A 26189-nucleotide genomic window follows, 5' to 3' on the forward strand; every position below is an offset into this window, starting at 1 on the left:
ACTTCGAATACAAACCACTTTGACCCTATGACCTTGACCTAGGAGTTTGACCTTCTTTCGAAAAACTTCAACCTTGGCCATAAGTTTTGAATGGTTGGAGCTAGGGCTTCCATACTTCAGATATGTAATCCCTATGACAATAATTTACTTCGAATACCAACCACTTGACCCCATGACCTTGACCTAGGAGTTTGACCTACTTTCGAACAACTTTAACCTTGGCCATAACTTTTGAATGGTTGGTGCTAGGGCTTTCATACTTCAGGCATATAATCTTTATGACAAGTCCTTCGTTTGAATACAAACCACTTTACCCTTTTGACCTTGACCTTAAAGTTTGACCTACTTTTGAAAAACTTTAATCTTGGCCATACCTTTTAAATATTTGGTGCTACGGCTTTCATACTTCACATGTGCATTCCTTGGTACAAGACTTTCCTTTGGATACCAACAATTTTGGCATTGACCTAGACATTGGACTTTGACCTACTTTTAAAAAACTTTAGCCTTGGCCATAATATGTGAACGTTTGTTTCTAGGGTTTTCATACTTCACGATCATGTGTATCACTTTTGACAAGACCTTCACTAGGGGCCTTATTTGACCTTGACCTTGACGTTTTACTTACTTTTAAAAAACTTTAACGTTCGCCATGACTTGGGAACAGTTGGAGCTAGGGCTTTCAAAATTCACAGTTATATTCCTCCGTCATAAGCTGCCATACGGGATCATCAGTGTTTCACAAACACATCTTGTTTCTCTCATATTTTCATATAATATTCTTTTTTTTTTATATATATATAAATCTATTATATCGCATGAAGGCAAAAACTAGGGACTCATTCAAGAAAAAGAAAATTGAAATATTTTAAAATATTTCGAAATATTTTTCATTCTTATAGTAACGGCCACCACGCGAAAGTGATAATTTTTTTAATTTTTTGTGTTGTGTAAATATATATAAGATACACCGTGGACACTGTATCCTTTACTCTTTAACAGGTCAGTTATACAAACATTCAAAGCTTGGACGATGGACAGGAGTTGCTGTTAAAAGTGTACAGCTTGAATGTCGCCCCAGTGGAGAATCCAAGTGAGTTTTTAAGGATTACATCTGTTATTTCGGTTGATAGTACGCTGCCAATGTATAATACTAAATTAATTGATCTAATTACATCATCTATGTTTATTAAGTATCAATTGTACTACTTTTAAATTTTCTTTTTTAGATACCAAGGGCATCGATAATGACTTTTCAAAATGGTAAGGAGTTTACTGCAATTTGTGTATGGAGTGTTGCCAGGTCGTAAATTTTGTATTTACTGCCACCCGATAATTTCAAAATTTACAATATGACAATACTCTATACACAAGAAGCCTTATTCTTAAACTTAAGACAATAATTTTTGGGTCGCCATGGAAAGAAATCACAATATAGTACATTTGTAACTATATTTTGGAAAACCTGAAGTGGAGTGGGCGGGTAGGTGGGTTTATCAAGACATGTGATGTCGCTGGCATACAAAAATCTACCTGCAATCCTAAATCTTTTTGGACAAAAACTTTAATCAGTTCGCACATTCAAATATGGCATTACACTTTACAAAGTATTGTTTACATCACTTTACAAAATATTGTTATATTTTTAATAGGTTACTTTTTCATTACAAAAATATTCAGCAATTAAACCTAACCCTTGGTACCAATATATGTTTTACAATTATATGGTTAACATTTTATGATGATTAACATACTGTTTGTAGGCACAGTATTTTCATGTGAAGTGATGGAGAATTCCTTGTTTTAGTAATCTTAGCTGAATTTTGAATACACCAATTTAAAATCATTTTATTTAATATCATTCCCAAATGATTGTCCCGTTATATTTGTCAGATGTAGAGAAATGATTATATATATATATATATATATATATATATATATATATATATATATATATATATATATATATATATATATATATATATATATATATATATATATATATATATATATATTATACCTCTATTAAGAATACTCAAAGAGCTAGAGCCACGAACCATCGAAATGTGCCTTAACTCCAAAATTAATGAGAATTTCAATATAGATAGTATAGACTTTTAGCTTTTCATTACTGTTTTTCATTTTTAGATATCTATCATACTTTTTCAAGAAGAGATTTTACAGTATGGCATTGTTTTGATTGAAATTTGCATGAGGAACGTCATTATTTGTAACGTAACGTTAAATGCTTTACATCGTTACGTCGTTAATAGATTCCATTGCAATCATATAAACTATTACAAAAAACCTTAAGATTGGAATAGAGAAGTATCTGATCAGCATCATGATAGTTTATCAATATATTATAAAAAGAAGACCTGTGTTGATTTCATATTGCAATTTAAGATAACTGCTCGCGAGTGTAAACTGGTTGCATTATATCCTATAGTACATGTAAGAATAATCGGTGTCCCCTAGACTGTGTATTATTTTATGAAAGTACACATAAGTCCTAGTTATGTATAAAAGTATCTAATACTATAGACATATGACTTACTGCTACATACTACCTTAATTTCTGATAAAATAAATTCTGGAAAGCTTTATCTGATCTGGATAGAAATATAACCGCAAACACACGTTTTCATATGAAAGTGACGTCCAGTGCGGTAATTTTCAAATCCTCTTCCTAGCGAGAATCTGAACCTATAAAGAAATTCAAATTGAATTATTAGAGGAGAGTAGTTTTGTGAGTGTGAAGAACTTGTTTCCGATTCATATGTGCGTTTTGACAATGAAGTATATGTAAACAATTGAATGCCTCGCCGATTTCCTAAAAAAAAAATTTTTCTTAAATGGTCACCATGCTCATTCAATTGTCGCCCGGGAAATAAATAAAGTAAACAATGGAAATGAGTCTTGATCATCAAAACGCTTCGATATGTGTGAAAAAGGCATGCGTCTAAATGATGGAGACGATAGTCGAGAATATTTTGAAAACTTATAGTCGGATGAAAATCGAACAAAAACGATACCCTTTTAAACTTTATCAATTCCTCAAGTAAATGTTGGCTGCATAAAATTTAATTTGAAACCAGACACATGCATCGCCTATTTTCAAAAACTTTCACTTTAAGAATATAAAACACGAACTGTGTAAAGTACATTTTTACGTTTTTATGCGATAAGTAAAATTCGATGTTATAAAAAAAGGGACCTGTCGTTTTTTCGATAGTAAATGATAAGTAACTTTATATATTAAATATGAAAAACATATATATTTTTACAGATTCACTTTATGGAAGTAAATATATTGTGTATCTCGTAATTTATAAAGGGAAAGAACATTCTGATTAACAATCTTTTTAATGTTTAGAAAACCTTTAATTCTGAATAACTTCTCCCACCTCAATCCCCATATACCAAACTTAAACTTATATGTATAGAGCAGCCCGGTCCTCCGGGCTGCAATGAACACTGAAACCTAATTTTATTTCTATTATGGAAGTAATTCAATTAGTTCGCGAACTTTTTAATAACCCCTCGTATATATATATATATATATATAGAGAGAGAGAGAGAGAGAGAGAGAGAGAGAGAGAGAAGTTATGTTATTAAAATGAATACATTAAAAATGTTGAATATTGTAATAGATAATTGTATAAAACACAACATTTTGCCACTATTGCAAAAGCAGCATTTCTCGGTTTTTACTTTTCAATCAATCAATATTATGATTTGTATCTTTTTTCACAATACAGATTCACAAAATGTAATTACGCAGAATGTAATAATCCAATTTTTAATTGCATTTTCTGTTATTACATTTTGCGTTAATCTCCAAGCAAAATGTAATAACGCGAAACGTAATAATCCTAAAAGTTTGTTGTATCATTTTCTTTATTACATTCTTTTTTCATTCTTTATTTTCAAAAATACAACAGGAATTGGGATGAAATATCCTGAGATATTCCAGATTAATCCTCACCTATGTTACCAGGGGCCCATTGGATTTGGATATATTATATTATAGATGTGTCATATACATACAAACATAAACATACGTAAACATGTAATATTTTTTTAAATCTGAATAATAACATTTCTTTATATATCGTTATTACATTCTAAGTTGATCCCGAGACGCAAAATATACAATAACACAAAATGTAATAATCCCAGTTTATTACATTCTGCGTTCTTATTTAATTTTGTGTTGTAGGCTGTTTTAGGAAAAAAGTCCAAAAGTGGCGCACAAATTGCATGTATAGCTCTATGATCTACCGCATATAATTTTGTTCGAATTGTACAGCTAATGTAAAGCAGTTTAGTTTGAATGCTTGTACATCTATAACAAATTAGCTTTTTAAAGAGAGCTTAGAAAGTGAGCAAGTGAGTTTTTCTTTTTCTGTGATATGGTTTTAAAGCATTAGGAAACTGAAATTTTGTTGAAGGAAAATGTTTTCAGCATTTATATGCTTTCCATAGGGAAAAACATCAGAAAAACAAAGAATGACAGGAAATTCAAAGATTATTCAGTCACTTCAGAATTTTTCCATTAATATGAAAATATAAACATACAGTGCTTTCTGTTGCTAGTATATGCAAGAGTTTATTGCGTTTTAGTTCTTCAAAGAAAGGTAACTCAGGTATAAACAATGAAATTAAATTGGATTTTCCACAAAAATCAAAGAAAGGCTTTTTCATATGTTGAAAACTTAAGAGTTTCATTATCTGGATTGCTGAACTTCTCCTCCAAAAAAAAAAAAAATTGCAGAAATTCCAGCTAAAAAGTACATTTGTTCATTTGTGCATATTTTGCATTGAAAAACACCAAATTTTCATCAAAAGTTATCTTTTTGAAACCTCAATAATATATTCTAATTTTTTTGTCTTAGTACCTCTGATGGTACCTTCATTTTAGATTAAGAATATCTTGAAAAATTATATACAGGTATTGTATGGTGCGCATGACCATAAGATGAAAATCAGCATGATAAAAATGTTCGACTAAAATAATACTGATCATAATTTTAACTTTGTTATACGAAGTTTTCACAGTTTTATGAAATTTTAAGGTACAATAGATGAAAAGAGGGAGGATATGTAATAGGGTGTATATAAGACAATGAAAGACGGTTTATTAAATAGGGTATGTAAGTAGATTCACTCAAATCACAGCTCGATGACGAGCAATAATTAAGTTTGACGAGAAGGAAATTCTCTAATGAAAATTTGACTAAATTAATACTTAAATGTGTTTGTATTTGTAGGAGGGATTTAACTACACTCATGAGTGCTAATTATAAAGTTGAGTTTTACTTATAAAATCATTGAAATTCATAATCTTCTAGGGGTCTTCGCCTCACCTGGGTTCCCCAAAAGGGCTTGCCTCTCAAAAAAAAACGCACTCTTTAATCCTTATTCCTGGATCCGCCCCCAATAGAGCATCATCTCGGGTTTTCCGTCAGTGGTCGGAAAAAACACAGTTGTTTTCCGCTTGTCGGAAAGGCCCAGGAAGTTGCGATTCTTGAGTCACATAGGAATATTTTACTACCTATGAAGTATTTCTTCTGAATCAATATAAATCGGGGCAAAGTTATACCAGAAGTTGAAAGGCGAACTCTTATGTCGGGGTTAAGGAAGCTCTAAACACTAATGCAAAATGCTTTTTGGACTTCGAGAAAAATATATCATATAAGGTGCACATGTTCAGTGTATCTAGTTCATTTTTAGCATAGGGTACCTGTCTTATTTCTGCAGAAGAAATGTTCAAAGACAATGAACTATTTGTGAACAGAAATCACTGTTGTTTACTTGCATCGGTAATATTAATGGAAATAATGTATTCAATTACTTAATCTCGGTCTAACATAACATTAAGAATACTTTAATTCATGAGAAATTGTGCCATTTACTGTAGATTCCCATTTATTCTATTTTTCTTCTAAGGGCAGATCACTCTAACTAAATAAAACTACCCTACAAATAGAACTCTTTAGTGTGCAGTGTTTAGAGCGTCCTTACATCATGCTTTCTTTCAAAGAACGAAATTAATTATGCCTGAAAATAAATTTGTACTTGTGTCAACAAAACAGGTTTTCTTTTGTGATATCTACACGAGGAGTGGTGGATCATGTATATCACCCAAAGGGAGAAGAAGACGAAGTGGTGGCCACCAAGAAAGGTCTAGCTTCCTTATTTGCCGCCAAACTTCATGAATTTGGTGAGGTACAAGAATATAAATTAAAGTTTTTAAAATCTAAGCCAAAAGAAATTGCTGAAATTGATACTTTTTAACAGATATCATTACTGTATAATAAGACGGTAGGTTGTACAGTTGTCATCTTGGATTTCAGGGTGCGCCTTGGTTCACACATGATTTTAATCAATAATTACACTATAACGACCACGGTCGGGAGAGATCTAGCTTCAAAAATGATTGAATAATGCCCTTCAATCGTGTGAAACTAAATAAATGTAATTGAAATACAAATTCTAACTCATGTTTATCTTTGTAAACTACAACACGGAAAAAATTGATCAACAGTCCAAAATTTTGTGTTTTCTTTTCTTTACCTGTATGAAATAATACAAAATGATTCAAACTGTCATCATTTTAGAAAAGTTGTGCTATGTTACGAATGTTGATGAACTAGCAACCAGTAAGAATATAGCCAATATAGGTCACCAATATTGCATTAGAGAGACTCAAATCATCATTTAGTATCAAGAATGTCATGCATTTCTGAAAGTCTACTTAAAGTCTAAACTTAAGATAACATGGATTTGTATTAAATTTATAGGGACAAAGTGGAATGAAATACGATAGACTCTGAACAAGTCATGAATTGGAAAAAGGGGATACTTTTTTTATAAGTTGACTTAAACCTAATGCAGGTCTAGGCGGCCTCTGTTTTTGGAGGAAAGCTAGATTCAATATGGCGGCCAATTTTGTTTTACCATATGGAAACCGCATTGCATTGTGAGATAGTTTATCCTCCGATTTTTGAGGATAACACAGGAGATTTTCAAAAGCCCCGTATCTAGCTACTTTTAATAAAAATGTGCAAGCACCAGAGTACATGTAAATAAAAGTTCAAACATTAAACTATTGATTGTACGTGGCGATTTGAGATTCTATATCTAGAATTTTTACAATACGCTTCAAAGTTGACACTACTTGCGCTTCATTTTTACTTAATATTTCTTGGTATTTTGTTTTATTTTTATGTTTTTCCCTATCAAGACAAATAAATAAGGACTTAAATAATATTACTTTCATATTTTCTTTCAATTTAAAAATAGCGAGAAAAAAGGAAACTCAGAAGGAAAGTACAAATGTGATGTGTTAAAGGATTATTTATTAAAAGAAATAATAATTGATTTTTCAAAAAATTGTTTATCAAAATTTGCAAACATATAAATACGGTACCGGAAAATCAGCCTCATTATAAAATTTTATCGTCTGGGACAGGTAAGGGTACTCATTGATAACTAAACATTAAACTGAATAACTTACTGACAGTAATTATAAGAATAATGTTATATAGATTTAACATCTAAATTTATCCATCATCATATGAAATTTTACCTTTTTTTTGTTTTGGTTGAAAAATCAGTGACGGTTCATAAATGAAAGAGTTGCTTTATTTGTTTGTTTACGAGTTAACTGTCCTTTGTTTTGAAAGGTCTGGATGGTGGCGACACCTTTATCCTCTGTTTTCAGCGGATAAAATCTATCCTCCAAAAACGGAGGCCGCCCAGACCTGTTATATGTAAATGTAAGGCTTCAAAGAATAGTTAGCAATGAACACCTGTTGAAGTGTTCAGATAAAATTGAGTTAAAATGGCAGATCGATCTAGAGAGAGGTCATTTTTTTCTCTTTACTTTGCCCCTCCCCTCCTTTTTTTCAAACAAAATTGATAACAAAAAATAATAAATTATCATTTTCTACGTTAAAAAAATTATAAAAAGAAATCTGCAGACCGACACCTTGAGGTTAGATTTACAGATCTAGAAGAGTACCACATGTGGATACCAAATGGTATTTTTAAAATAGGGTCTGTATCTAAAGTTGTAAACTTAGCGACCGTAACAACTTTAAAGACAGTTCTGATGACAACCGTCTCTGGACGAAACCGGTCAACAAAATAAATCTACTGCTACATTCTCACAAAGTGATGGTGATCTGTTTTATGTCTTTAAGTCTTTAAATATTTTTGTGTTGATAAAACAACCAAGCATTTACTGAGTTTGAATACTTTAAATTAATTAAGTATTAAACACTGCCTTTCTGAGAGGTCTTGTAATCCTGGACGCCTCAAATTCTCTTATTGCCTTTGTCTAGATAATACTTGATGAAACTAGAAAAACGTGTCAATTTTATTTACATTTAATTTCATGATTTACATAGATAATTTTTCACAGAAAAAGACTTATCTCTAACACATCATTTGCCAATCAAATAGAAAGTATATGGATATTTATTCACAGCACGGTAGTTGAAGGTAATTAATTTAAGGCAACCAATCAGAGCTGAGTTAGGCACATGAACAGAATTTTGTAGTCATCATTTCTTAAATATAATGTTAAAGTACAGAAATATGTTTTAATACCAGAAAAAGTTATCGTGCTTTGTACTGACTCTCCGAAAGAACACGCCCGTCCAAAATAGCAACACTATCCCTTAGCTACTTGAAGATCCTTCAATTAGCCATTGCTTTTTTATTTAAAATAGGTTAAAAAAACAGTCCTCTTACTTGGCAACATCTTTAAGTTTTACCAATGAATTAGAACTTTTAATAATAATACATTATAAAGTGCTTAATATTTATGTTGTTTAAGTTACACATTTTTCTTCTTCAGATTCCTGGAAATAGAAGCAGTGGTGCTTTTACTTACCATATTTTTGAAAATGGAACTGAAGGTTTGTCCTCATATACAGAGAAAGACTGATTCTCATGATTACAAAATGAAAGACAGTATTACACATAGAATGCATATGCCTAAAAATCTTAAAACAGCATACTGTGAAATTATTAATTTTTGTGAGGGTAAAAATTCTTGTGTTTTTGTGGTATGGAGACACTCACAAATTCATATGTTTCAAACAAAATGTTAAAATTTTAAACTACAGTATCATGTTTCTTCATCTACTACAAAATCAAATACCCTCAAACCAATATCTTTAACTCAAACCAAAAAAAAATCTCTTACCCCATGAGAATAAATGATATACATGTACAGTAAAAGAAGGTCTGAATTGTAGCTTGATTTTGAATATTTCTTATTATTCAGAGAGATATATTAAATGCCTGGTTTACAGAGAATTCATATTTAATGATAGGAGGGCACAATGCTACATACATGGTATCTCCAGTGAAAGAGGGTTTAGAGTTCAAAAAGACAAGGCTCCAACATCCTGTGAAGAATGCAAAGGCATCATTTCATAAGGTAAAATTATCATACAAATAAAATAAAGACTTACATATGTATTATAATGATTATCTTCAAACAATCTGGTTAAAGACTTGAAAATGCAAGAGATTTACTAATAATGACAAGGATGGGTGAGAATGTCTCATTAGCATATTACCCTTTTGCTTTTGGTTCAATATGGCCTTAAACAAGGCAGTGTCCTTATCTAAATTTTGTTTAGTTCATGTCCTATTTGTATAAAATGGATCCACAATACAGGGACAAAATTTTACTTTCTGGATTACTTTAAGAACAGTGGTTTACATTTGTAAAGTTTATAAGTAGATGTTCCCATGTAAAGTTGCTTCCACTTGGTTCAGAATATGACTGTTGGACTTTTACCTACAGTATGGAAGAATATCTATTCAATTTTTACTTAAGACATTTACTGATTTGTTTTATATATTTTCTCAATTACAGATGACACTTTCATTCAAAAAATTTACTGATTTAGTTTAAACAACAGATGACATTTGTAGAGTTGATCTATAAAATTTGTGATTACTTTATAATATGCTATTTTTTTTTAAATTTTAGACTATGATCTACCAAGCCTACCTTGAAACTATTCATAGTGTGCTTATTGAAGAAAATTTTACATCTCCTAAAACACCTCCAGGGTGAGAGATAGAGAGCATTTATTTCAAACTTTTAATATAGTTAAAATTGCCATATTCACACACAGTATTAAGGAAGATCTAAACACCAACAATCAAGAAAATTTAAGACTTTTGATAGAAATATATACTACAGAATTTACAGGATCACCTTAAGTACCAAAAAAACCTACCAGAAGGCTCTTGCATGTAGTGTTTAAAGCTTCCTTAAGAGACTAACCACTGCCATATGTGACCGTAAAAATCCCTCTCAAGGAATTACCCTATACATTGTACCTGCATTGGAGGACTCCCTGTCAGATTCTACAGTGATTTTTGCAACTTTTGCCAATGATTTTGTGCAATTATACTGTGATTTAACAACTTTTAAATATTTCAATATAGGTCGAGCATGTCAAGATTGTTGGTTCAGACCCGTGTTTATATTAGTTTTCAAATCGGTTGAAAATCAGAATCGTTTAAAATGGGCAGCATCCGTTGACTCTGATCAACTGATAATCGACCAATAATCAAATCGTTAACCATTTGTATAAAATAGGCACTAAACTTTATATATATCATAGAAGAAAGTAAAAGTGTATCACACAGTTTAAAATTCTAAATACAGAATGCAGTTTGATTAACAATTTCAGTAACACAGATTTTTACATGATTAAGATTTACTTTAAAAAAAAAACAAGTATTGACAGAGTTTTAATCAATGTGATCACCTAGAATATAATTAATTTTTTTTACTACACAGTAAATAAAGCAAATCCGCATGACCCATGTGATTTCATTTAAATGAAAGTGAATTTTCCTCCAAAATTTTGATAACCAATTTATTTAATTATACAATCAGTTTTGTTTCTTCAGCTTAGAAATACAATATCATTGTAATCATTATCTATTTTTTGGAAATTCAAGCGTAGTTGTCCTTATCTGTAAGAAAACCAGCTTACTGTATCAAAGCAGATGATATGATAAACAACAAATAAAAAAATATTTATGGCAGAATTATGATAATTTTTTTTTCTTGAAATAAAAGCGTGAAAACAATGAAAAAGATTAGTGCTGTATTATACTGATTATAATCAATTGTTAAATCTCTAATCGATTGCTCAGAATTGATGAGCTTTCCGATCGATGATCGATTATTAATCAATCATCGTGACAATTCATTTAAAAAAATTATATATTGCGGGTTTTACAAGAAAATCAGCAATTCAAAATTGAAAAAAATATTAAAATTTTAGATATTAACATTCTCATCTTAAAGCACCAATTTTGAAAATATAGGTTTAAGATCTATTCCGATTATACATATAGTATTTCGATCATAAACGTTATCCAATTTGTTCTATATATAAGGACCAACTGGATGATAACATGAGTAAAGCTGGTATATTTTATCTCAACTTCAAACTAAATCTTTTGGGGGTTTTAAGTGGGTCATGTCACTGTTAGATTATGTAAACACATTTATGGTACAATGCAGCTAGTTCCCTCACCGGATATTTATTTTTGATGTAACTGGTGACAAATAAACAATCAGAGTTAAAATTAGTCATAAGAAATATTTAAATAGATTGAATATGTTTTTAGTCGTAAATAATTTTATTTGTCTCCAAATGCAAAAATTGACAGTTTTAATTCTTTACTCAGAGCAAAACATGCAAAGTTATACATGCACATGTATATCATATAAAACAATTTTATTTATCATGACTTTTTTTCTATCGTGAAAAATCTTAACAGCAATTTTCTTTTTGTGTGAAAAAAATCTCAAATATACAGAAGCCCAATACTCACCGAAAATCAAATGACTTTTGTTCAGAATAATTGCTCCCCAAAATAGACAAGGAATTTGCAGTTGATCAATACGTAATATATATATATATATATATATATATATATATATATATATATATATATATATATATATATATATATATATATATATATATATATATATATATATATATATATATATATATATAATTATATGAAATCAAATAAATTTGAAATATTTTCCATTGTTCATTTGTTTCTAGAATAAGTGTATTTATTTGAACTGTGGAATATAAGCAATCAGTATTAAGAAAACACCTGCCATATGATGTGACCTTTCTCCTTTGGATGGTCTCTTAATACAGATTTGACTGTACTTTATTTCCTTGTACTTTAAGATTTGATCCATTTCATGGCATGAGAAAGGTAAAGGCTGTAAACGACTTTAGTAAAGAAGGTAATTTGTAACTTTTTATGTGCCTGTTTAGATTAATATTTAATTCAATGCATAGTTAAGAATTTATTTTGAAAAATGTGGGAAACTATTGCATGTAAGAGAATAACGCTTTTCTACTTATGTATGTTTATTGTAGAGTATCCTACAATGTCTTACACAAGTCAAGGAAAGCTTAGTTTCCTAACAAGACACGTGGACAAGAGAAAATGGATGAAGCCAAGTGAACAACTTCTGAAATCACCAATACATATTGGCACTGTAAGTGTCTTCTCTAGTTGAAATGTCCAAGAAAGGATAAATATGAAGTGTGATTTCAGGATTCACCCGTTATGCAAAATTAATTATTCCACGTTTCCAACTGTCGTTGTTGTCCCTGGCATACCCAACAAACTACACTGTGATTCCTTATATTTACATTTATATGTGAAATAAAAGTGCTAACAGAAAAACATGTTGTCTAATAGTTTAAAATTATGGCAAGCCCTTTTACTATTTATTCGTAAAAAAATTTTTCACTCAAAATTACAGAGATATCTCTTATTTTAGAGAGATATCTCTTAAAAAACAGAGATATCTCTCAACTTAAAGAGATATCTCTCAACTTAAAGAGATATCTCTCTAAGAAAGAGATATCTCTTTCACTTAGAGAGATATCTCTTATACTAAGAAAGATATCTCTTTCACTTAGAGAGATATCTCTTTCACTTAGAGAGATATCTCTTCCACTTAAAGAGATATCTCTTTTCCTTTGAGAGATATCTCTTTCGTTAAGAGAGATATCTCTTAGCGTTAAAGAGATATCTCTTTCACTTAGAGAGATATCTCTTTCACCTAGAAAGATATCTCTTTTACTTTGAGAGATATCTTTCCAAGTTTAAGAGATATCTCTCAAAGTAAAAGAGATATCTCTCTAAGTTTATCTTAAGAGATATCTCTCAAAGTGAAAGAGATATCTTTCAAAAGTGTCCAAAAGAGATATCTCCCAAGCAAAAAGAGATATCTCCCAGGTAGCACAAAACATTTCCAAAACATTTTATTGCAGTTATAAAAAAGTTTTTTCAAAACATTTCAGAGTAAACATTTTTAAAACGTTTTAAAAACATTTTTCTTTCCCATTGTAACATTTTAAAAACATTTTTACAATGTTTTCAAAAAGGTTAAAGTAAAATCTTTAAGGAACATTTTAAAAAATGTTTTTGAAACGTTTTAAAAATGATTCCAAAGGTATGTCTTGTTTGCATATATTAAACAGTTTCATATTACGTTATAAAAATGTTTTTAAAACATGAAATAAAACATTCCTCTTCTATATATATGAAACATAGTAATGTTACGTTTCTAAAACATTTCGAAGGAACGTTGTCAAAATGTTTTTAAAACATTCTTAATATTGCTTATAGTTTAATATTTAAATGTTTCAGTGTTGGTCGTGAAAATGTTTTTAAAACATTGAACAAAACGTTTTCTCCTCCTACAACTGAAACATTTTATTTATAATTTATGCAACATTCTATAGAAACATTTTCAAAATATTTTTAAAACATTTATATCATTGTTAATATCAATGCATTTGTTTATTTTCAAAGTATGTTGTAAAAATGTTTTTAGAACATTGACTATAACGTTTATCCTTTCAAAGACTAAAACATTTTATTTAGCATTGATGCAATATTTTGTAATGTAATTTTCAAAATGTTTTAAAAATATTCAATTTTTCCCGAGAAAGTTTCTGAAAAAAAATATATAGAATATCCAGAGAGGATTGAGATTAAATGAAGAATTGTTTTTAAAAATGTTCCAAAAACATTATCCCTGTATTTTTCTTTCCTTTTTTCAAAAATTCTTATTGAGTTGACAGACATGTAATCAATATAAGGTTCACTGAATAAACTAAAGATACTTTAGTTTAAAAAAGAAAACAAAATAATAAGCAAACTGTTACAATGATTAACACGGCCTGATTTTTGACGATCTCGTCTGTTTGCATCATATTTCCTACACGCCAAGGCAGCAGATTAGGAGTGGCCTGGTCAGTTTCAGTGTCATGATAACCTTGTTATGCAATTCTCCTGCTGGGCAGCGCGTTAGAGTGTTCAGTGGATTGCAGCTTATCTAGGCCAAAATTTGAATTCTGGTAAACAGGATGTGCGCGTTTTCTTGTTGCTGATTTTCAAACAAGATTTTTGCATCATATAAGCCAGAGGAATTAGCGCTGGATTATTAACACCTGCCTTGTGAGTATAATTTCATCAGAGATTTCAAAAGATAATTTTTATAAGTGACTTTTCTGTTACCAGTACATCATTGTATTTTTGTATGCATATGTGTAGCAAAAACAAAGCTATTATGCATTTGAACTGAATAGTTTAGGCAACAACAAATATACCTCCTTGTCTTATGTTGATCACAACTCTTTATATCTTAATACTGAAACATGAAATCATATTGCAGTTAGATGACAGTTCCATCAACAGACTTGAATTTCATTCAAATTGCCACATTTGGAAGAACCGCCACTAGCTGATAAAAGCAACTCTTTGGTACGTAAATATAATTGCTCTTAAATAATATTATTGTGTTTTAGTTATGAACATGCAGCAACTCTAATTCTTTTCACTAATGTAAATGGGAAAATTTCTTGTGATTTTAAGATTTAAAAAATGTTCTTGTATATTTTCATCATTTAAAGATCTGATGTAGACGGATGGCTTAAACACCTTTATCTCTATGTTTACAGGTTCTGCTTTACAGAAGAAGAGCTTCTTGATTCAATTCAGGACAGACTTCTTGTGAACTTGATCAATGTGTGCGATTCCATTTATATAATAGATCCGCCGCTCTGTGGAACTTACACATGTACATGTAGATACATGTTTTTTGCGGGATCGTAAATGATAACAGTGATCTAAGCCTGTTTATTCTTTTTTGTGTGAAGGATTTATGTGATTCTGTTGTTTTTTAAATTCAGAGAATGGATTTTTATTCTTTAAAAATACCTGTTGGGTTAAAACAGAATAACTCAGAACTTGTACCGGAAATGGAACTATAATATGTTTTTCATATTAAATAAGGATTTGTATTAAAATTTGTAAAAAGTGAATTCATTCAGTTGTGATTAATTCTTTGAGAGTTATAATTAAGATGAAATGTATGAAAAGCCATTTTAAAGTCATACAAATTGATGTTGATATCATTTAATGAAAACGTAAAGTGACATTTCAGGAAAGAAACGTCATTGCAACATTTGGGTAAAATGTTTTAAAAACGTTTTAAAAACCATACAAAATCATATGAATAAAACATTTTCGAAAATGTTTTAGTAACATTTAAGGAAAATGTTCTGATAACATTTGCTGAAACATTTTGCTAAAATGTTTTAAAAACGTTTAAAAAACCATACAAAATCACGTGATTAAAACATTTTTTAAAAATGTTTTCGTAACATTTTATAAAATGTTCTAATAACATTTGCTGAAACATTGTGCTAAAATGTTTTAAAAACGTTTAAAAAACCATACAAAATCACGTGATTAAAACATTTTTGAAAATGTTTTTGTAACATTTTGAAAATGTTTTTAAAACATTTTAAAAATGTTTTTGTGCTAGCTGGGCTCTTTACTGTAAAGAGATATCTCTCTACATTATTTTTATTTAAAAAGCATTTTTAATGACTTCTCCCTTTGCCGGAAGTAAGCTTTATATTCACGGAAATGCATTAAATCAAAACGAAAGTAGAGACGAGAAAGTAGAACATGTGGTGTTTTAAGGTATTTGTGAGCAAATTACTGACTTCTAGGTGTAACAATGACCCCAAGGTGCGACACAAAAAGGGAGCTGTCCTTCTACAAGTGCTTGATCAACTGATTTAATTGAAAGAAGTTCAGAGTAAGAAACTTAGCCGATCATGAAACATCGTAAACGTATCACAGGGGCTTGCTCCCGAAATGTAAACAATATAAATTAAAAATATATAATACGTTTTAAAACCCATCGTGATGACTGATACAATTTAGTAGATCTACAAATATTTCTTTCTTTTTATTTACATTGTTTACATTCCGGAAGCACCCCCCTGTGATCGTTACCTGCATACGAGTTGGATACCTTATGTTATTAATATACTATCATACTATGGGTTAAAAAGTATTACAGAAACAAGTGCCTGTGGAAAGCGAGTAGACCATTTGATTCTGAAAGGGGGAAGTGACTTGCAGATTTTGGAAATAAATAATCTGAACCTCAAAATGTTGAAAACATAATTTGTCCTTCTCTCCCCCCCCCCCCCCTTGTATGTCTGAGTGTAAGGGGGGGGGGGGGTTAAAATGTTATAAGTGAAGAAAAAATGTATATAATTTTCTGTATTTATCATCTTGAAAGTAGTTAGTTTGTCCTTCACTGGTATGGAAAGAAATAAGCTGACTTGAAAAATAGCCCTCTATCCCCCCCTTCTTAGAATGAAATGATTGTTCCCTTAATTTTGAAACATATTTAGCTTTCCTGTGCTGAAGGCTGAATTGAGCTTTGAATTCTGATCTAAATTTGTGGATCAAATGAACGATATTCAAATTAAAGGTCCCGCTCTCTTTCAATAGGAGATAATAGATAATTACTAATTAGTGAAAATTTTATGACATATTTGATAAATGTAAATCTTTCTCAAGAACCACTGGGCGAGGTGAGTTGAAACTTATGTGCAAGCTTTATTATATAGTGTAGATTCACGATCATTCATAGCTTAATTGACCCTCTAGGGTAGTATGGGGCAACAATGGGTGATCAAGTTTTACATTAGAATATGTAGGAATTTTTTATAGAATCTTCTCAATCAAGCTAGGGCATAATTGTTCATACAGTAAAATCTCATTATCTCAAACTCGATTGGACCAAGAAAAAACTTTGAGATATCTGAGGATTCAAGATATCAAGGGTATATTACTTAAACAATAAGCAATTGGGACTTCGACATATCCATGGTATTCGAGATATCAGTGTTCTCGATACTGAAGTTCAACTGTATTTACATGGAAGCATTAGGTTGTGTATTGTACATTCAATCAAATTTGTTCAAATTATGACATGGGGGGTATGGTGGGGCCATTATGAGCAATTAAAGTTTTACAAAGGAATATATATGGAAACAAATCTTTAAAAATCTCTTCTCAAGAACAATAAAAAGATAAGTAATATTTCTAAGGAAGCTGGGATCCTCATGTCTCCAGGGGCTAGGGTTGAGCCAGCTAGAACAGGCAAAACAATCAAGTTTTACTTCGGAAGATGGGGGGGGGGGGGATCTGCTTATAAAGAACAACATGGCCGTAGTGACTAACGTGATCATTGTGTCCATGGGCCTTTTGATTTCATGTTTTTCTAGTGCAGTTGCAGACCACTGTATTTAATTTGAAAAGATCAGTTACATGTAATGATTAATGAAACATCCCCTACAAATTTTTTCTGTCATTGTTTCAGATATAAAGTGCAACAAGGGTATGTCTAACACACTTTCTGTGACACTTGTCTTTGAATGCGAAGGATGTCCAAGATTCCAGTGATTGTAACAAGTCAATATGATTACCTGAAAAAGTGTGAGTTAATTTTTACATGTGTATGTATTATTTTATTATAACTTAGAAATATGCTGTTAACAACATTGAAACGTGAAATAGATCAATTCAAAAAGACACTATGTTCTCTTAAAGTCTTAAAAGATTTTTCCTTGTGTATGTGTAGGTCACAAGTACAGTCTGCAGAGACAAGCACTTCTATCATTGAGGGAAAGTCTGCATTGTCAAGTTCTTTGCATAGACAGAAGAGATAAGCAATGGGGTGTATGGACCAGACCAGGATTCAAGTCAGGGCCCCCTGAATCAGTAGTCATTTGCTCTACCAATTTAACTATCTTCCACCAGAAATTGAACCCACCTGAATGCCCTATATGGATCTGTGGAACTCTGAAATATCCAAGTTTTATCAATAAGAGAGGTTTTACTCCACCTATGTCAAGTGACCATAATTTAACAAATCACTGTATACACTTCAACAAAACTGCAACCCAAGAACAAATTATTGTCCTATTATTAATCTTCTGGCTACAGAAAAAAAAATTACATGTGATGTTAGTATAGTATTTTATTATGTTTACTGATACTGTGGACCTTATTTAAACTTGTAGGATATCAATCTCCTATGCAGAGTTGTCATTTGTTCCTCTCTCAGACATGTATGGGCCAATGGTAGAGAGTGGTAGAATATTTCACATGTATAATATTTTTACACAATACATTCAATTTAACGGCAGTCAAGTTTATAACTTAAGATTTTTGGGGGGTTTTTTCAATTCTAGTTCCCAATACACAAGTATAAGTTTCATTTTTCATTCATCTATAAGTAATATAAAATTTTTGTCTTTTCTTTCATTTTCTTTTCTTTATGTTGTTCATATTTACCTTACACTTTTTTGAGTGAGAGCTGAATGAAAAGGCTGACTGTAGTGCAAACCCTGATTTCCTATTGAAGAAGCATTGGAAGTTTGTGCCTCATGCATAAATTGAATATATGTGTGATGGCCTTGACCCAGAGTTATTTGATGAAGTTTGAGGTGATTTTATAAAATAAAAATTTATAAAAATCTATAATTCCTGTTTGACTATATCTTGTAATTGAGAACATTTAGAGGCTCATACTTATCGCAAATATTGAGCATGACCTGCGGTTATGACTGATCTTAAATCAAGGTCATTTTTAAGCAAGTTCAAGGTAACTGGCAGAAAAAGTGTATTACCTTTGTCAAATGCATAATTTGCAAATGATACTTGACACAAAGATTGCTTATGACTAAATGGAGTTTCATGACCTTATCCAATGTCAAGATTACTGGCAGTAAATGTGTGAAATTTGTTTTCATTTCATTACTCCCTCATGGATAAGTATTGAAACTGGAAACTTCAAAGATTATTTGTTAGCTGAAAGTACATCATAACCTTTACCCATGATACTGTGGCAAGTTCAAGGTCATTGGCAAAAAAAAATTGCTCATGTCAGGTCCATAATGTCTTAATGGAGAAACAGTAAATATCTTCCTTTTATTTAAAGATTTATGATGAATAGAAGATGCATCTTTTCTTTCTTCACCAGTATCATTTTGACAAGTTCAAGGTCACATTTAGAAAATTTATATTGGCATTTTCAGAAAAAAATGTATAGGGGGTATAATGTTTGAGTTTGTTCACAGTTATTGAATTATGTAGGCATAGTTCAATTATAGTAGAATCCCTGACAATTCAGCCATAACTGGAAGGTATTTTTGAATCCTTAATGATAGAATTTTTGCAGATTTAGATTTTACTGACTTAACTTGGGAAAACCTATTAAATAAATAAAAGTCACATAAGTTTAAGCATCAGGGCGACTATACTTTATGATATTACAATTTTTCATAGCATGTATTACCAGTACACAAAAAAAACAAGTATTGGTATGTACATGTAATAATCTTTTTATCTTGAATTCAAATAAAGATATTGAAAACACTGATACATTGTTTTATTGACTTGGGAATAAATTGCTTTGTCATTGTTGAAATGTGGATACATGCATATACACGGTACCAGTAAGTAATTAAACTTTTTCAAACAATTTTAAACATTTAAAAACAAGTAAATGTGCAGAGAGTGTAGAAGTCTGTGCACTTTTCTTGGCCTGGAATTCTTCAAACAGGACAGGACAGGTTTGGTAGGACACCCTCAGATTCTCAACTTTGTTTAGGTAGTTGCTTCTTGTGTTTCACCTGTGAAATTATTATTTCAAAAATAAGTATAACAAAATGTAGTAATGTAACTGATCATTCAACGTCAAGCTAAGCAAATAAAGGAATAGATAATATAAAGTTAAAAACAAGAGGCCCAGGGGCCACATCGCTCACCTGAGCACTATGGCTAGGAAAAAGCAGAAATCGGTTTAGTCTTGAAAGGTTGAAAAGTTTAAATATAAAAGTGGTTCGGGGGGGAGGGGGGTATGAATTGAACAAATTTGAATCTACATTACCTGAGGATGCTTCCATTTAAATATGACCAATCATGGCTTTGCTGTTCTTGAGTAGAAGATTTTTAAAGATTTTTTCTACGTTTTCCTATGTAAAACTTTGATCACCCATTGTAGCCACACCCGACCCCCAGGGGTCATGTTTGAACAAACTTGATTCTACACTAATCTAAGAATGCTTCCATATAAATATGACCAATCATGGCTGTGCTGTTCATAAGAAATAGTTTTTTTGTTTTTTTTTTTTTTTTAAAGATTTTTACTATGTATTCCTATGTAAAAATTTGATCGCCCATTGTGGCCCCACCCGACCGCCGGGGGTCAAGATTTGAACAAACTTGAATGTACACTATCTGAGGATGCTTCAATGTAAATATGACCAATCATGGCTTTGCTGTTCTTGAAAAGAAGATTTTTAAAGATTTTTCCTATATATTCCTATGTACATGTAAAACTTTGATCGACCATTGCGGCCCCACCCAACCCCCGGGGGTCATGATTTGAACAAACTTGAATGTACACTATCTGAGGATGCTTCCACATAAGTTTCATATTTTCAAGCACAGTGGTTCTTGAGAAGAAGATTTTTTAGTGATGCCATTAATTTTTCACGAATTCATAATTATCTCCCCTTGGAAGAAGGCGTGGCCCTTCATTTGAACAAATTTGAATCCCCTTTACCCAAGAATACTTTGTGGCAAGTTTGGTTGAAATTGGCCCAGTGGTTCTAGAGAAGAAGTCGAAAATGTGAAAAGTTTACAGACGGACAGACAGACGGACTACAGACAAAATGTGATCAGAAAAGCTCACTTGAGCCTTCAGCTCAGGTGAGCTAAAAATATGAAAGTGAGAGAGGGCCAAACTAAGGGTTTAATTATTAATTCATAATGGAAGTAAACAAGCTTGAAAGACACACAATTCAATCCTAGAACATGTACCTGGTATTTCTTAAATTTTAAGTTCATTTACAGTGTATGTAGGTGTCAACCTTTCATCAACTACTTCTGTATATAATATTGAAGGGTTTTAATTTGTAAGACAGAGTGAATTAAAGTTATACATGTATTTATCTATGTGTATTTAACACATCACCATAAATGTGATGACGCAGAATTGTCTACAAACAAACAAACAAACTTATTTTGTGTGATCTCATAAACTACATGTGTCTTCCTTCTGTGGCCAAACATGTATAAAATTTGAAAGCTAAGGATATTATAAAGAAAACTAATATTGTTCACTGAGTTATATCCCATTCCCATATAAATGTGAAATCGAATCATAGTGATTGGACCCTTACAACTATAGTTGTCTTTCTGTAATGGACAATTCCTCTGTGTAACATTTTTTTTTAAGTAATGAGGTAAATCAAAGATTATTGAACAGATGGAATTCATTAAGATATGATTAATATATTTTATTAATATTTAGTCATGCAATCAGTAAGAATAAATACCTGTTGGCTCTCTATTCCCTTAGGAAAACACCAGGTCTAGAGCACAGTCCTAAGTTAGCTTAGAGTACATTGATCAATCTCAGCTTTTACACTAGCTGGCATTATGACAAAGGAGGGGACACAACTCAGATGTCTCAACCTGCAACACACAAATTATTTGAAGTGACCTGTTTTACACTATATCAGAGATTAAAAAAAAATCTTTTGCATTTAAATAAAATTAAATGAAAAGTGATTTGGAATATTACCGGTATGTACCCTAAATGACTGCACTGAACCGTAAACTTTGCTTAATTTCAGAAATGTTTGATTTCAAAATTCTGAGGAATTGTCAGAGAGTGTAAATGTACCAAGATAGATTAATTTTGCTGGGAAATGAAAACAAAGACCAAAGAATAAGGATTTTATTTTACAAACTAGATGTGTGTGGTAACACCACATATGCCCTCGCAGACATCCAAAATTTCAAATTGCAAATTGTAAATTGCACATTTGTAGCCAAGATAATGATTAGAAATTGAGAATTTTTAAATCGTTTCCAAGTTCAAGGGGGATAACTGTCAATACCACGACCAAATTCAAACTTGACCTGCATATTCCTATGACGTATCCATATATCAAATTTGAGTTGAATGTGTACAACTGTTGCCGAGATAATGAACGAAAATTCAACGATGACGGAATGACAGAATGACGGAACAGGGTAACACTATATCCCCCCCCCCCCGACCATTTTATGGCGGGGGCATAAAAATTCTGAAGATTAAGGGCTACCTATATTCTCCTACATTTCAGATGACAAGGAAAGTATTTCTATTCTGCTAAGGCAAATTTTCAAACTTCTTAAAAAAAAAAAAAACAAGTTCAAGCTATAGATTTCCATAAAAGAAGTGTTGCAATTATGACTTGGCAATCCATTATTATTATATTATTTCCATTTCACACAATAGAATTTGCATCAAAATCAAAGAATGTCTTGATCCCTTTCCTTTAGTGAGTGCAGAAAAAATTAAAATTAGACCCAACTATACAAGTATAGCTTATTGCATCAATTGTGAATTTTTACAGTGCATTATACATCAACAAATGCTTTAAAAAATCATGAAAAATAATTCAGAGAGCCATTAATGCTTTTTGGAGAAGTTGCCACCCTCCCCCCATTCGCCTTTTGAAATCGTTGCAACGGGCCTGGGGGGGGGGGGGTTCCTGTCCCCAAGCACCTGTGCATTAAACCATGAGTAGCAGAACCTAATGGGGCTAATTGTAGAATTGCTGGTGGTTGGCTGGGAGCAAATCTTCCCACTTTTTTTCCACAAAACAACATTAATTACGCCCAATAAAAATATTCAGCAAAAGTTCCCTGTTCAACGGAATAGACCCCACCCGATTTCTCCAACTTGATTTCGACGAGGATGTTAATTAAAGTAGTCTTTAAATTTGACCCATTTTACAATATAACTTAAATAAATATGACAAGTAATTCAGTGTTGTCTAGATTTAAAATTAGAAACAGCTGATTATTTCAAAAACTGAGAAAATTCGGTCCATCGCAGTTGAGATTATTGCTAGCCTACTTTCGTTTTCCTGAATATAAAGGCTTTAACATGTTTATATCAATAAAGTAGTCATTATCCTTTTGTTGTTTCAAACAAGGGATTAAGCATTTCTTTCTACATACTTCGTTCTGGGATTGGGCATGCTGAATCTATTCCAGAGGCAGAGATCTACCGTATATATGATCATCAAACATTACACTTCCTGCCATGTGGTGTCTAGCCTCGCTTTCGTATTATAAGGGATGAATAATTATTTCATTTTAAGGATAACTTGAAAAGAGATATCTCTTTCATTAAGAGAGATATCTCTTTAACTTAGAAGGATATCTCTTTTTGAAAATCTAAAGAGATATCTCTCTAACTTAGAAAGATATCTCTTTTAACGTTGTTAAAGAGATATCTCTCTAACTTTAAGAGATATCTCTCTCGCTTTAAGAGATATCTCTCTAGCTTAAAAAGATATCTCTCTAAGTAAAAGAGATATCTCTCTTGCAAAAAGAGATATCTCTTTTGTTTATAGTGATATCTCTCTAGGTTATAAAGATATCTCTCTTAGTCAAAGAGATATCTCTCTTGGTCAAAGAGATATCTCTTTTAGTTAAAGAGATATCTCTATAAGCTAAAGAGATATCTCTCTAAGCTAAAGAGATATCTCTCTTATTGAAAGAAAAAAATATTTTACGAATAAATAGTAAAAGGGCTTGCCATATAAAATACATGTGGCATTTCATGTTAATTCCCACAGTCCCCGCCCACTGACGTCAGACACAAAGACAGCCGCGAGAGATTTACATACATATTTGGCAATAGACCTTTCACTTAGCGAAATTTACATTCAGTTGTAATTGTTGAGAAATCAACACACCTAACTTTCAAAGAGTTATCACGGAGAAAACAGTTGAAAATGTAAATATTCACATACTAATGCAGTATTGTCAAAATTTTAAAGCACTGTCAAACATTTGGACTGGATGAAGTTTTTTTTAGACCACACTGTTTCCCCTAAGAACCGGCAAAACTGACTGCTTCAATTAATAAACATACCACTTAGAAATCAAAAATTAAAAAAAAAATGATTGTTGTAAAGTCTTAAAACAGTTTATAAAGTAAAATGGCATTGACATGAGAAATGAATTGATGTGGTATTCATTTATCAATGATGATTTTTTTTTTTCAGGTGAAACACACACCAAAACATTTAAATTTGTCAGAGTGCAGAAAAGACATCATTGCAAATCTGACTTGTATTGAAAATCAGCCTGAACAAGGTAGACAAATGAGCAAATTTGATGAAATTAAAACAAAATATATAATGATTATTATGCAAAATGAATAATAATTGTATATGCAAGCATAGTTCAGGAAAGAAAGTTAATATTTACAATCTACCCATTTGCTTGCTGTTTGACTCCAGGAATTTGCCATTCTACTTCAGGAGCACCTAGGCAATAAATTTTGTCAAGTTTCCAAAGTGTGGATACAAATTTATAGAAATTGTTTGGAAATTCTTTTCATCAAAGTCTTCTCTGTAAAATTCAAAAATTCAGGCGGCATGTACATGGTGTATTGATGTCAAGACGGACAAAAATAATTCTCGTGAATAAATTCTGTCATGTTTTCCAAAGTATGGATACAAATTTATAGAAGTTATTTGAAAATTCTTTTCATCGAAGTCTCCTCTGTAAAATACAGGCCACCTGTACATGGTGCATTGTAATGTCAATTAAGACAGACAAAATAATTTTTTGAATGTATAATAAAAATAATTAACCAAAAAAAGCATCATCATATCAACTTTGCGAAGAAAAAAAGTGTGTCAGATAACCGTAGTATTTTTTATTAATTCACCTGAGACAAAGCTTCGGATAAACTTTTGTGATCAAAGAGTGTCCAGCATATGTCTATTATTGTTTTTGCATCATCCATAAACTTCTGACATTTTCAACTTCTCCAGAACTGCTCATCCATTTATAATCAAACTTACAGAGGGCATCATTGGGTATTGGAGATTCTATGCAAGAGCCAAATCCTCTTTCAAGAGGAAAATGAGACAAAGGAAATATCTTTAAAAATCAGAGAGGAGGAGAAAGGGTTAGGGAAAGGCCACAATAGAGGTCAAACTTTTACATAGAATCACTTTGGGAAAATTAAGTCAAAAACAGCAAAGCCATGATTAGTCATATCAGTATGGAAGCTTCCTTAGTATAGACTCAAGATTGTTCAAATAATGAACCCTCTCACCTACACCACACCCCACTGGTAGGATGGGACCATGTTTATATTTAAAGCTTTCAATACCTAACTGATTTCTACTTTTCTCTACCAAAAGTGCTCAGGTGAGCCATGTGACCACAAAAAATTTAAATTGATAGCCCAAGTGACCAGTAAAAAGGAATTTTTTGAGCCCTGAGTTAAAGTTAGTTCAAATAATGACCACGGGAGGGGGAGGGGGGTAAGATGGTAACACATACGATAGAAGATTAAATCTAAAATTTTCTTGGAAAAATGTATGTAACATCCTAAAAATGGATCTTTGCAAGAATGGCAGGGCAATGATTAGTCATATAGATATGAAAGCATTCTCAGACATTACAGACTAAACTTTGTTCAACTCATGATTCCAGGGGATAGGGTGGTGCCACAGCAGGGGAATAATGTTATAACATAGGGATCAAACATCAATAATATTATTTGAGGCTTGACCAGCTTCAAAATCTTTCATCGGTTGTGTTTTAAATAAAATATTTTTGCAGCATTTTAGGTGATGATGAATTTCTGGAAATAAATATAGCAACATTCTGATATGCAGCTGATT

General features: G+C 31.4%; 1 protein-coding gene across 1 annotated transcript in view; it reads left to right on the top strand.

Annotated features, from left to right (window-relative positions):
- The window catches only part of LOC133184959 (uncharacterized), a 226303-nt gene that overhangs the window by 15852 nt on the left and 184262 nt on the right, over positions 1-26189 (top strand). The window contains exons 2-10 of the mRNA XM_061320024.1: positions 1003-1093; positions 1230-1263; positions 6099-6231; positions 8870-8930; positions 9351-9457; positions 10019-10101; positions 12267-12325; positions 12462-12583; positions 24552-24642. Of these exons, the coding sequence (XP_061176008.1) occupies positions 1003-1093; positions 1230-1263; positions 6099-6231; positions 8870-8930; positions 9351-9457; positions 10019-10101; positions 12267-12325; positions 12462-12583; positions 24552-24642 (781 nt within the window). The remainder of the gene's footprint in view (positions 1-1002; positions 1094-1229; positions 1264-6098; positions 6232-8869; positions 8931-9350; positions 9458-10018; positions 10102-12266; positions 12326-12461; positions 12584-24551; positions 24643-26189) is intronic.

This window comes from Saccostrea echinata, unplaced genomic scaffold, assembly GCF_033153115.1.
Source record: "Saccostrea echinata isolate AGI-Se365-2 ecotype Australia unplaced genomic scaffold, CSIRO_AGI_Sech_v1 ptg000012l, whole genome shotgun sequence".
Taxonomy (NCBI): domain Eukaryota; kingdom Metazoa; phylum Mollusca; class Bivalvia; order Ostreida; family Ostreidae; genus Saccostrea; species Saccostrea echinata.